This window comes from Pistacia vera, unplaced genomic scaffold (assembly GCF_008641045.1).
Source record: "Pistacia vera cultivar Batoury unplaced genomic scaffold, PisVer_v2 Contig173, whole genome shotgun sequence".
NCBI classification, from domain to species: domain Eukaryota; kingdom Viridiplantae; phylum Streptophyta; class Magnoliopsida; order Sapindales; family Anacardiaceae; genus Pistacia; species Pistacia vera.
Genome location: NW_022195823.1, coordinates 1,236,715 through 1,250,425, shown reverse-complemented (window position 1 = coordinate 1,250,425; position 13,711 = coordinate 1,236,715). Strand labels below are relative to the sequence as shown.

At 34.6% G+C, this 13,711-nt stretch overlaps 1 protein-coding gene across 1 annotated transcript; it reads left to right on the top strand.

The window, feature by feature from the left end:
• Nucleotides 1-7,594: 7,594 nt before the first annotated feature.
• Nucleotides 7,595-8,260, top strand: LOC116125897 (secreted RxLR effector protein 161-like). The gene has a single exon (XM_031411607.1). The coding sequence runs from the start codon at nucleotides 7,595-7,597 to the stop codon at nucleotides 8,258-8,260; it is 666 nt and encodes a 221-aa protein (XP_031267467.1).
• Nucleotides 8,261-13,711: the final 5,451 nt, after the last annotated feature.

Sequence of the window (13,711 nt, the reverse complement as noted above, 5' to 3'; positions counted from 1 at the left end):
GTAAATTCAGGGGGACTAGGATAATTTCCTTCATCATCAAAATTGATAGGATGGAAATATCTATCCATTGTAGTTAAAAAACAAAATGGATATAGAAGAAATAAAAAATTAAAGGAGAATTGGAATTTGGAAATATGAATTGAAAATTGCAAAAACTAATAAAAATTAAAATGAGAGCAAATCGACAACAAAGAGAATAATTGAGAGATTTCAATAGAGAAAATGAGAGAATTTGGGATGTGAGAAAATATGAGAGTTTAGGCCCTCTTTATAGAAAAAAGGGAAAAGAAAATGACCAAAAAGACACCTCCAACTGCTATAAAACGACTGTATTTCAAGGGTAAAAGGGATATTTGCAAAAAAAAATATTAATTTTTTAGGTCCAACTCGGCGGGTTGGATGGGTTTTTTTTTAAAAAAAAAAAAAAATATACAACTCGCCGAGCCACCAGTCGGGATGTCTATGAAGACCCAGCCCACCCGATGGGGTATATGTGGGTCGGGTTCTCTTAGGAGGTCCGAGTTGAACCTGGCTTGATGGGGGCCGGGTAAGGGTTGACCCGTCTAACCCGACTCATTTGTTCCACCTCTAGTTGTGAATAGAATGGGCCTTTTCCTCGTCTTGTTGGGGACCCGCCTCACTCCTCCCCAAACGGGATGGAGATTCCTCGAAAAAATGGGGGACAAGGACCAGAAAATTCCTTATCCCCAAGGATGAGGCAAGGACGGGGATAGAGATCTACCTACCCCACCATGCTAATTATCCTCCTTTTATTTTTTTCTTCTCTCTTTTCTCCACCTTTCTCTTGTCCCTCCCTTTCTTCTCCTCTTTTCTTCTCTTTATCTTCCTTTCTTTTCTTTCCTCCTCCCTATTCATACCCTCTAGGTGCCGCCGTTTGGCACTCAAATCTAGCCAAGCGGTGGCTAGTTCATGGTTGCTCGATCTAGTTGACTACAGAGCCAGATAAGGTGGCCACGATTTGACCACCACTTGGCCGGATTCTGGCAAAATATCAACAGAACAACCATTTTTTTTTTTTTAGTGTTGAATTCCATAAAATTTGATTTGTTATAAGTTTGGGTTTTATGAATAAAAACTGATTTGTTATGAGTTTGAAAAAGATTGGGTGCGGTGGTGAAGAGTGGATGCAGTGTTAAAATGAAACTGGGTGTGGTGGTGAAGAGTGGTGGTAAAGAGTGGGTGCGATGGGGATGGCTTTGACAGAGTTAGATTTAGGGTTTTTGAAAAATTTCTCCCTGTAGTGCAGGAAAAATCCCTATGAGGATTTTTCCTCACACTATGAGGATTTTTCCCCGTTGTCCGGGGTGGGAAAGGGTGGGGATGAGGATTCCCTGTCCCCTTAGAGGGCAAGGATAGGGAATTGGACTCTTGACCTTGCCCCACCTCATGCCCATCTCTAGTGATTACCTTAAGTAGTGTGTCCAATTTATACCTGTATACTTTTGTGTAAAACTCAAAATCATGTGCAATTTGTTTTAAATATCTCATTTAATTTTGATAAAATTTTATCATTATAAATACCATAACACATATATTACTATAATAAAATCTATGTTCTTAACTCAATATAGGCCCAAGGATAAATTTTAGAATTATATATATAATAAAACCTCTTTATAGTCATAATGATGAGACCAAACTAAGTTTATTACTATGAGTAGGGGTGTTCAAAACTGATTAACTGGTCAGAATACCCCTTTTTCTAAACCAAACCAGTTTTTCAGTTCAGGGAAATCCTTGAACCGAACTGAACCGAACCAGTTATGGGGGAAAACTGGTTTTGCAGTTAACTAGTTTTGAACCGGTTTTCCCAAAATTAATTCCTTCTTTACGTAAAAGAAACTAGAGGAGAAAATATGTAATTCTTACTTTGTTTCTAAAGTTTCTTTTCCTTGCCACAACTCTAAGAAAATAACGATATCAATCTCAAAAGCAACAATCAATTTTCTTGCAACAGGCCCAGTAAAATAACACTGATAAAAATATAAACACAAAAAGAAAAATCAAGTATCAGTTTTCTTCAAGTTTCCCAGGCTAGTCTCAACTAGTATATAGAAATATAATTAGAAGTAAATAGTACAAAAGTGAAGTATAAAAAGAAGATATCAAGCTCAAAATATCAAATATTATTGTCATGACAATAATTTGTCAGACAACCATCCAAAAATTCATCAACAAAAGACCGAAGATGAAAAAGTAAAACTTTAAACATGAAAGTTTAAACATCTAAATTTTTATTACCCAATCCAAAACTTTAAACATGAAAAAGTAAAACTTCACACAATGTTAAGCAAATTTCCCAAATTTACAAGAGAATGAAAAAAAATAGAAAAATTTGCACAAAAATAGTTATAAGAACTCGAAAGAATGACTCACACACCAAAGAGAAATGAGAGGAGAAATGTGACGAATGATGGATAAGCTAAAGACTGACGATGAAATGAGAGGAGAAAGTGAAAGTGAAAGTGAGAAAAGAGAAATGAGAGGAGAAATGTGTGCGACGTACTGAAGATGAAGAGTGAAGAAAAGAAAAAGAGAAATAGAATTGGATTTGGGGATTTAGGTTTTTACTTTTTTAAAAAATTTTAATTTAAAACCAGTTTAAAAAATCGGTTTCGGTTAATCGGTTATAAAGTAACCCTAAATTGGTAACCGAATTGAAATTTGGTTTTTACATTTTCTTGAACCGAAACTAAACCGGTTTCAGCAGAATACCGGTTTTTTGGTCTGATTTGATTTCACATTTTTTTGAACAATCCTAACTATGAGGTCATAACTTAATAGAGATGTAGTTACAAAAATTATTGGGCTGACTTAGTTATCCTTTGTACAAGTGATATATCAGTAAAATATGCACTACATTGATAGTTAATTAATAAAGTATATCAAATCTAAGGTATAGACATTGACAAAAGAGATAGATATAGTTTCAAAAAACTAGTACATGTATCCATGTAGTGTTGGAAATATGCAAAGTTATCTTAAAAGTCTAAGGGCTTATTTGGTAGGTTATTTGAAAAAATGTTATCCTAAAAAACTATCTGAATAGGATAGGATAATCAATATATATATATATATATATATATAGGCTATATGATTGCCAATTTGAGAAGTTAGATTTCTTTCATTTTGACACGACTGTAGATTGCCCGACACATGGTTGCATTTGATTGGTGATGATGTGGATTGTTTACATTTGGCTGGATGTTATTAGTGATGATGTAGAATAGATTGATGAGTTGTATTTTATGGTAAATTTGGCTTCATGTAATTGGTGTTTGATATTGTTTGTTATTAACGACAAGTATTAATAACCTTATTGATTGTTGTTTGTTTCACATTGACAATAAATATTGTCATTTACATTTACATAACCTTATACACATAACGTTATTGATTGTTGCTTGTGTTGAGTTGAAGACATGAAACGGTGCTGTTTTGGCCATAAGTGGTGTAACGTCGTTTTGGGAGCTACTGAATTGAATCCTGCCTGTTGATCAACTGCAGATCCAATGGCTGAAAATCAACAATATGTTCAACACTATATAAAGGAGCAAATTGGGAAATAGCTACAGGTTCTCTTCTTCGTTAATTTTAGAGCAATTGTTGAAGGGTTTTACTCTTGTTACATTCAATCTGTGTAATCTTGGTGAGTGAGTGTTTGGTTTTCATTCAAGTGAGAGGGGTTTTACTCTCAAGTTAATAGGGAATCTGATTGTGTTCTCTAGGTAGGATTACGGGAAAGGTTGAGTTGTATTCTTGAGTAAATGATCTTTGATCTGTGGTGTAAACTCTTGATTGTAATTGATTAGTGCAGCGAGCTCCTCTGATTCCGGAGCTCAACGTGGACGTAGCCTACCCAATCTTGGATAGGTGAACCATGGTAAATTTGTGTGTATTGTTGTTATTGTTTTGTCTTGATTGTGTGTTAAAGATTAGGAAGATTTTCATAACAGTGGTATCAGAGCCTTGGAGATAAGATCTTGTTTGATTTCTGAGTGACAAATTTGTTCAACTGAAAGTTTAGGGAAACCTAGGGTTTGTGAACAATTTGGGGCTGTTGTGTCTAGGCATCTCTTTAGCACTCAAGGGTTCCCAAATCGTAAAATCGAAGGTGAAATTCGTTGATTTGATATGTTCTTGGAAGTCTAGGGTTTTGTTGGGGTTATTAAGTCAGAAATCAGAATAGAACCTTTAGGATTAAAATCAGAGTGAATCTTGAAGTTTCTTTAATACACACACAATGTCTACAACTACTAGAATGGAGATTACCCAATAGGATGGAAAAATCGACTTCAGTAGTTGGAAGAAAAAGATGAAGGCACTGCTCTCCCTTAACAAGGTGGCTTTGGCTCTGGAGAAGAATGCTGAGAAGTGGCCTGAGGATAAGCTGAAGAAACTGAAGAGGCGTACAACCTAATCATCATGAACTTGGCGGACAATGTCCTACGGAAGGTAGATGGCCTAGAGACTCCTCTAGCCTTGTGGGGTAAACTCGAAACACTTTGCGCTTTACAATCTGCACCTAATCTTGCATTTTTAAAGGGTGTATTGTTTTCTTATAAGATGGATAGTTCTAAGTCTATAGAAGACAACCTAGATGAGTTTCTAAAGTTGACCTTAATTCTTAAAGGGACTGATAAGGAACTAGGAGATGCCAGTCTTGCTATGATTTCACTGAATTCTTTAACTGATGATTATTTGGTTGTAAAGAATGCACTGTAATACTCAGGGACTGTACCGAGTCTAGATTTAATAGTAGCAGGCTTAAAAGCTAGGGAACTTGAACTAAAAACCCAAAGAAAGAATGGAAGCAATTTGTTTGTAAAGAGTAAAGGTGAAACTAGTCAATCTAGTAAAGGAAACCAGTATAATAATGGTCTTAAGAACAAGAAAAAGGGTAAAGGAAACAATAGGCCTAAAGGAGAAAACAGAAAATGCTTTTATTGCAATAAAACAGGTCACTTAAAGAAGAATTGCTTTGAATGGATTAAAAAGCAAAAACAGGGAAATACTGAGAGTAATATAGCTTCAACTAAAACCCACATAGAAGAGCCTGAAGTACTTACTGTGTCAAAATTAGATTGTGTACATGAATGGGTGTTAGACTCTAGTTGTTCCTTTCACATGAGCCCTAATAAAAATTGGTTCCAAGATTTTGAACGTATGAGCATGAAACTGTTTTTATGGGTAATAATAATGCATGTGGGGTTAAGGGAATAGGGAGTATTACACTAAGGCTAACTGGTGGGAAATTGGTTAAATTGACTAAAGTCAGATTTATCCCTGAAATAAAAAGAAACTTAATATCTTTAGGGACTCTAGATGAATCTGGTTGTAGTTATAGAGCTGAAAATGGATGTTTGTTTGTGTACAAAAATGAGAACCTTGTCCTTAAAGGAGAAAAGAAAAATGGCTTGTACATTTTCTGTGGTAGTTATAATTCTGAACTGCACAATTCTGCTCTTGTCTCTACTAATGTTTCTATAACAGAAAAATGGCACCTAAGATTGGGCCACATGAGCCAAAGGGGGATGAACATCCTCAATAGCCAAGGGATGTTTGGTAAGGATACAATTTCTACTTTAGATTTTTGTGAAAATTGTGTGTTAGGAAAACAACACAGGTTGAGTTTCAAAAGGGAACTCACCTTGCTATTAAGTGCTTAGAGTACCTTCATTCAGACTTGTGGGGACCTGAAAAAGTTAGCTCCCATGGAGGAAATAGTTATTTCCTCTCTATTGTTGATGATTATAGTAGAAAAGTCTGAGTTTTTCTTCTTAAGTCTAAAGACCAGGCCCTAGTTAAGTTCAAAGAGTGGAAACTTCTAGTAGAAAATCAGATGGATCATAGAGTCAAAGCATTAAGGACAGACAATGGTCTAGAATTCTGCAATACTAAATTTGATAATTTTTGTAGAGAGAATGGTATCCTAAGGCATAGGATTGTTAGAAAAACCCCTTAGTAAAATGGGGTTGCTAAGAGGATGAACAGGACTTTATTGGAGAAGGTTAGGTGTCTCCTCTTTACCTCTGGTCTGCCTAATACTTTTTAGGGGGAAGCACTAACCACAGCAGCCTATTTAGTGAATAGGAGCCCTTCCACAGCTATAGATCTATACTGTCCAGAAGAAAAATGGTCGGGCAGAAGGCCTGATCTGAGTCATTTGAGGATTTTTGGGTGTGCAGCCTATGCACACACTGTAGGAGGAAAATTAGAACTTAGATCTACTAAGTGTGTCTTCTTAGGGTACCAAGAGGGAACCAAGGGCTATAGATTGTGGGATAAAAGGATCTCCATGGATCAAAATCATAGTCAGTAGGGATGTAGTGTTCAATGAAGGGGTATTCCCATGTAACAACACCAATCATGGTGGAGCAGTCCCAAACACCTCTGATACTCCCATAACCTCAGCTGAAATTACCTAAATTGAGGTGGAGCCTACTGTCCAACCTCCTGAATCACCCCAACTAGAAACTGAAGCTGTAACTGAAGCTGAAACAGGGCCAAATGATCTTGCCCAATAAGAAGTTGCTGAACCAGAAGAGCCCTCAGAGGCACAGCAAGACTTGCAACAATATCAACTTGCAAGGGACAGAGTTAGGAGAGAGGTAAGGCCCCCATCAAGGTATTCTTATGCTGATTTAATTTACACTGCCTTACTTGCAGGTACTGAGGTGCAAAGGACATAACCTGAATCCTTTGAAGAAGCTGCAAATCCAAAGGACAAAGGCAAATGGTGGGCAGTAATGAAGGAGGAAATGCATTCATTGGAGGTAAATGGGACTTGGTCCCTTGTTCCTAAACCTGAAAATAAAAGGATAATTCAATGCAAGTGGTTGTTTAAAATAAAGGATGGCATCTCTTACAAAGACCCCCATAGGTATAAAGCTAGGTTAGTAGCCAAAGGTTACACCCAAAAGGAGGGTATAGACTTCAATGAAGTCTTTTCCCCGGTAGTAAAGTATAAGGCCATTAGGATGATGCTTTCTATAGTTGCTCACCACAACTTAGAACTGGAGCAACTAGATGTAACCACAGCCTTCTTACATGGAAATCTAGAGGAAGAGATATTCACGAGTCAACCCCTTGGTTTTGTGAATCCTAGAATGTCTAACCATGTATGCCACCTACACAAGTCCTTGTATGGCCTAAAACAATCCCCTAGGCAATGGTACAAGAGATTTGACTCATTTGTTGTAAGCATAGGGTTTACTAGAAGCAATTATGATAGCTGCTTTTATTCCTCTTTGAGTGATAACATGCCCATTTATTTGCTGCTCTATGTGGATGATATGTTATTAATAAGTAAGTCTAAGGAAAAAATACTTGAACTAAAGGGTAAACTTAGCTTTGAATTTAGCATGAAAGACTTAGGGGCTGCTAAATTTTGGGTATGGTTATAAATAGAAATAAAAGGAACTTTGTATTAAAAATACATCAACATTCATATTTGCAGAAATTGGTTGATAAATTTGGGATTGCTAGGTCAAAGCTGGTCTCTATGCCTTTAGCCAGCCACTTCATGTTGAGTAATGACTAATGTCCAAAAATTGATGTTGAATTGATTAAAATGGAGTGTATACCATATGCTAATGATGTAGGATCTGTTATGTATGCAATGATTAGTACTAGGCCTGATTTGTCATTTGCCATATCCATGTTAAGTAGATTTATGTCCAATCCAGGGGCTGAACATTGGACTGCTTTAAAATGGGTGATTAAACACATTAACAGTACACTGTGGGTTGGATTAGAATATGGAAAAAGGGTTACTTCACTTGATTTGGTTGGTTTTGTAGATTCTGACTTTGCAGGTGATAAAGACACAAGGAAATCCACCACTTCTTATTACTTTACCCTTGGAGGAAACTGCATAAGTTGGAAATCACAACTACAACCCATTGTGGCTTTCTCATCGACAGAAGCCGAGTACATTGCAATTGCAGATGTATTCAAGGAGGCAGTATGGTTAAAAGGAATCCTATCAGAGCCAAATTTGACAAATGGAAAGGTGACAATCTACTCAGACAGCCAGAGTGCGATCCATTTGAGCAAAAATCCGGTTTACCACGAAAGAACCAAGCATGTGGATGTACGCTATCACTTTGTGAGGGACTTGGTGGCTTCAGGTGAGATTGATTTGAAGAAGATTGCTATTGAAAACAATCCAGCCGATATGGGTACTAAAGTAGTCACAGCAGCCAAATTCAAGCATTGCTTGAATTGTTGTTTGTAAATTAGGCTGGAGCATTAGAGTGATGAGGGACTTGGATTTGAGTGAGCTGCACTGATTAATGGTTGGTAGGATGACTGTTTCAAGTCTTCAAGGTGGAGATTGTTGAGTTGAAGACATGAAACGGTGCTGTTTTGGCCATAAGTGTTGTGACATCATTTTGGGAGCTGCTGAATTGAATCCTGGCTGTTGATCAACTGTAGATCCAATGGCTGAAAATCAACAATATGGTCAACATTATATAAAGCAGCAATTGGGAAATAGCTACAGGTTCTCTTCTTTGTGAATTTTAGAGCAATTGCTGAAGGGTTTGCTACATTCAATCTGTGTAATCTTGGTGAGTGAGTGTTTGGTTTTCATTCAAGTGAGAGGAGTTTTACTCTCAAGTTAATAGGGAATTTGATTGTGTTCTCTAGGTAAGATTACGAGAAAGGTTGAGTTGTATTCTTGAGTGATTGATCTTTGATCTGTGGTGTAAACTCTTGATTGTAATTGATTAGTGCAGCGAGCTCCTCTGATTCCAGAGCTCAACGTGGACGTAGTGAAAGATAGATGCATGGAGAATCAAGCATATCATACTATAACAAGTATAGTCATAGTTTAAAAATAAATTTCAATCAAATTGAAATAAGTAAGGTAGAACATGTTACCTTAAGCCCTTAGCAACCTTGGAGACTCTTAATTTCAAGAGAAATTAAGCAAAAGAGTATCTACACCAAGGGAAGAAGAGATTTGACCAAGAGGGAGATTTAGGGTTCTTAGAGATTTTTTTCTCTACACAAAAATTGATATATCATTTTCTTTATATAGGAATCCTTGTAAACAATTCAATAATTGTTTTGGACTTCCTTAAACAATTCCATAATTGTTATGAAGTTGTTAAACTTCTTTAAATGATAACATTGGATTAACATTTAATCACAATTAACAATTTAACTCTTAAATTGTTTACATAACAATTTAACCCTTAAATTGTTTACAATTACAACCCCTTGTAAAATCCAATTTAATATAAAGAAAATGATTAATATAAATAACTTTATTACCTTTGGTAGGTGCTAGCCAACCTTGGATAATCAACTCTCTTTGGCTATTTCTCCATTCTCCTTAGTTTTTATGTGTGACCTCTTAGGTTCACTGTGGCCTAGCCGTGGGCCCAATATCACAATCTATTTCGATATGTTTTGTCATAACTCTTTATGAACAAAACTCCCACTGATTATGGTAGGCATCTAGCAATGCTCCATAACCCCTAAGTCACAATGAAGGTATACTCCAACGAACCTTTTACAATCATACACGTTGTATAATCAAATCCTTCCGTTGTCTAATCCCAATTAAGAATGGATTCATGGTATGTCAAAATCCTTATCTTAATTTTAATTCAATACATATGGAACGTGTCACCATGAAACAACCTTTCATGTAACATTTTATATACCCCGGCCGGAGATTTCCCTTTTCCAATGTATCTTGACATTTGTCTAGGAACTTGATATCAATCTATACCAAGTCAACGGATCCCATCTTGACTATCACTTGTCCTCACACATAAACAACACATGGCCAAATCGGCTTATTAACACATGGCATGATTAGCCTCATGTTTATACACCATATGAACCATATGCGTTTATGCAGAATCCAACCGTGATATCTCAGGTCTAAGGATTAATAATACCCTAGTACGATCTTATGATAAATCATTGACTACATTTTAAATGTCCATGTGATTCATCATAAATGGCCATATTCGATAAACAGTTCACTAACCGCGTATCCATGCTAATGCCCTAGTGATATAACTTTTATAATCACCCACACCAATACCATCACATGATATTCTACGGAGGCATTCAGCATGCCTACTATGTAATATTATTGCCCAATTAATATTACCTATGTAGGGAATACTTTGATGATTTTGATCTTCTAAAGATTTGTATCATCCGGACATTTCACATGTAATACATATATATAAATGAAGCAATAAACCACATGTGAAATAAGAACACTTTCTTTTATTGATAAGATAAAATGTATATACAAACTATATACATTCACATATATATACAAAACATAATGCCTCGGAACCGATGACACGATTGGTTCCTAGGGCATACACTAACACGTAGCCCACCCAATCTTGGATAGGTGAACCACGGTAAATTTGTGTGTATTGTTGTGGTTGTTTTATCTTGATTGTGTGTTAAAGATTAGGAAGATTTTCATAACAGTTTGTTTATAAATTTATGTGAATGTAAGGGATCTTATACGTTGTATGTTATTCACAATGCATTTATGTGAATTTAAGGGGTTTGTGAATATGAATGGTTTGATAAGTTTTTATTTTGTTACATTGTATGTGTTATGTGTTGCTCTTTAATATAAACGGTTACAAATATTTATGAGAATGTGAAGAGTTGTATACTTTAATTAGATGTACATAGTATATATATGTAATTATTTGTCTAATTTGGTACATTATTACCAGCAAGAAACTGAGCAAGAAACAGAGGTATAGTTATTTGATATTGTAATTTGATAAGTTTATATGTCATGTTCTTGCCACTTTATTGTTTATATTTTTTTACTTATGTTCATGCCAGTTACTTTTTTCTTGAAATTTCATTTAGGTATATACAATTTATGGAAGGAACAAAGCTGCTGCTTATACATCTTAGTGAAGGTAAAGTTATTCCATATTGCATGAATCGACAACCGAGCTGTAATGAACCATTAGTATGTTTGTGATTATGCCGTAGGAATTCCACACGGCGAATCATGCAGAGCACCAGGGCGAACTATGTAGAGCACTTATTGATTATTCAACTATAATTTATAATTTTCAACATACAATTCAATTGTCGAATTATGTTGGTTTATTATTGATATAACAACTATTTTTTTCTCAAATTTGATTTAGGTATATACAATTTTTGGAAGAAACAAAACTGTTGCTTATTTATCCCTGTGAAGGTAATGATTGTTTTTATTTGTTTATTTTCATTAAAAATCTGGTTGACCAAATTATAATTACATATATAACAAGTTCATGTTTATATGTCGAACCATGGCGATGTTGTTGGACAAAATCTACAAGAGCGAACTATAATGATTAATATTATAGTTATGGTTCGGCCGTCAAACCATAATGTATCATTAGTATGTTTGCATCTATGTCACAAGAACTCGACACAGCGAAACATGCAGTTTTTGATTATATGGTAAAAATCCAGCTGTCAAACGATGCTGCACCACTATACGTTATTGATAATTGTCTTGTTTCCCCCTGCAGGCAATTTATTGCAATGTCTTATTGTTTGCTTAAAGATCTTAACCAATCACATGATGATTGGATAATCGTTGCCAGAGTAATAAGATGTGGGAATGTATTAATTTAAAAATGAATAACGATTTGTTTAGCATTGATATGGTTTTGATGGATGAATAGGAACAAAATATAAATATTTATGTTAGTTAAAAGTTTTATTATTTATAAATTACACATATTTGTTAATGCCTTTCAATTCTATTTGTTTTACAGAGCAATTTGATGCATGGAATTATTACAAAAAATAGGGTTCCTAATTTTAGAATCCAGCTTCATGAAGGTTGTATATATCTCATCAGAAATGTAAGGGTTATAGGACGTGCTGCTTCTTAGAGACATGTGGAAGGCACATATCGTATACAATTTCTGATGACCACATCTTTGAAGGAGATCAAAGAACCAAGAGTAGCCATTCCAAAGTTTTATTTTAAATTTTCAGGTATTCATGATCTTGAAAATAGATCACATGATACTACTTTATTGTCAAGTATATTTAGTTTTTCTTATGGATACTTCAAATCTATGAAAAATGAAGTTATATATTATATTTAACATAAATAATGATATGCAATTGTGATTGGTATTCTGAATGGAATAGGAGAAACTCAAGAAATTGTATCAATAAAGAGTAATAAAAGAGACATTAGACTATAGATTGAACAGTAAGTTTTTTTTTTCAATACTGGTACATCCAGCTATCAATTGATATAACTTACATCGTCATTAATTTCGGAGAAACAATTACTATATCTTTTTGGGGAAAAATCTGTGATTTGTGCAAATGGAAAATGGTAAGGCTATTGTTATGATAGTTACATCAACAAATGTGAAGGAGTTTCAAGGTAATTTAAACATATTATAGAAAATTATTATATTGTGAATAATTAACTTTTTTTTTTTGTGACATGCAGGGCGATTATTTCTGAATACAACTTCGGCATCAAGAATTTATGTAAATCTCAATATTGAGGAGGTGTATTCCCTGCAAGAAATGTAAGATATCAAGAAATTGTATATTATAATATTAAATGTTGTCTATGATTGATATCTTATGCATTGTTATTATTATAAAAACCAAAATAGGCCAGTTGTTCAATTGCAAAAGAGAATTTTCAATGAAGCACTGGTAGAAAAGGAGATGTTTCAGAATAGAGTGACATTGAAGCATATTACCGATCTGATGTGGTATAACAATGATGATCAGGTACAATCAGGTACAATATTTACTATGCAATTAAACGGATTATTAAAACTTTACTTTTTATATAAGAAATTCATTTGAATAGGTCATTACAACTTTATTTTTTATATAAGAAATTCATTTGAATAGGTCATTACAACTTTATTTTTTATATAAGAAATTCATTTGAATAAGTCATTACAACTTTATTTTTTATATAAGAAATTTATTTGAATAGGTCACTGATTTCACAATAAAGACTAAACTAAGTGAAATTGATTCTAGATTTGGTTGGTGCTATTTGTCTTGCAATTTTTGCAAGAAAAAGATCCTAGAGAATTTGTATTGTTAGAAATGCAGAAAAGAATCGAAATTCCCTAAGATGAGGTAGGTAAATTTTTTTTCCCCTTACTAAATTGTAGATTACAATTCAATTGTTAATGGAATTATTGTTAATGTTACAATAGGTACAAGATAAAAATGAAAGTGACAGATGAAAGTGCAAAAACAACTTTTTTATTGTTTGATTCAATAGCCCAGAAATTGATTGAACTATCCTACTCTCAATTGCTGAACAAACAAGAGAATGACGCAGGAGCAATCCGAAAATGTTTGTATGAACAGTTCGGCCAGACATTTGTTTTCAAGATCAGGTTGGGAGATTCAAACCTCGAGGAAGGATATCAATCTTATACTATAGTGAAAGTATTTCCAGTCAATCATAAACTGGAGAATGAATACAAACTATAGGAATTGGACAAGGTTAGTACAAAATTTGATATGAATTTGTCCAGATTATTCAAGTAATATGAACAAATTGTATAAACAACAGGCAACGGGTGGAGAAGATGGCACAAACCAAAAAAGTGAAGAAGAAGATGAATTACAGGCATTAGTGGCAGATGTTACTAAATGTGGTATTGAACATTATGACCATGAC

Coding starts and splice junctions, on each gene's coding strand:
- LOC116125897 (XM_031411607.1), top strand. CDS start 7,595: ATGGAGTGTATACCATATGCTAATGATGTAGGATCTGTTATGTATGCA.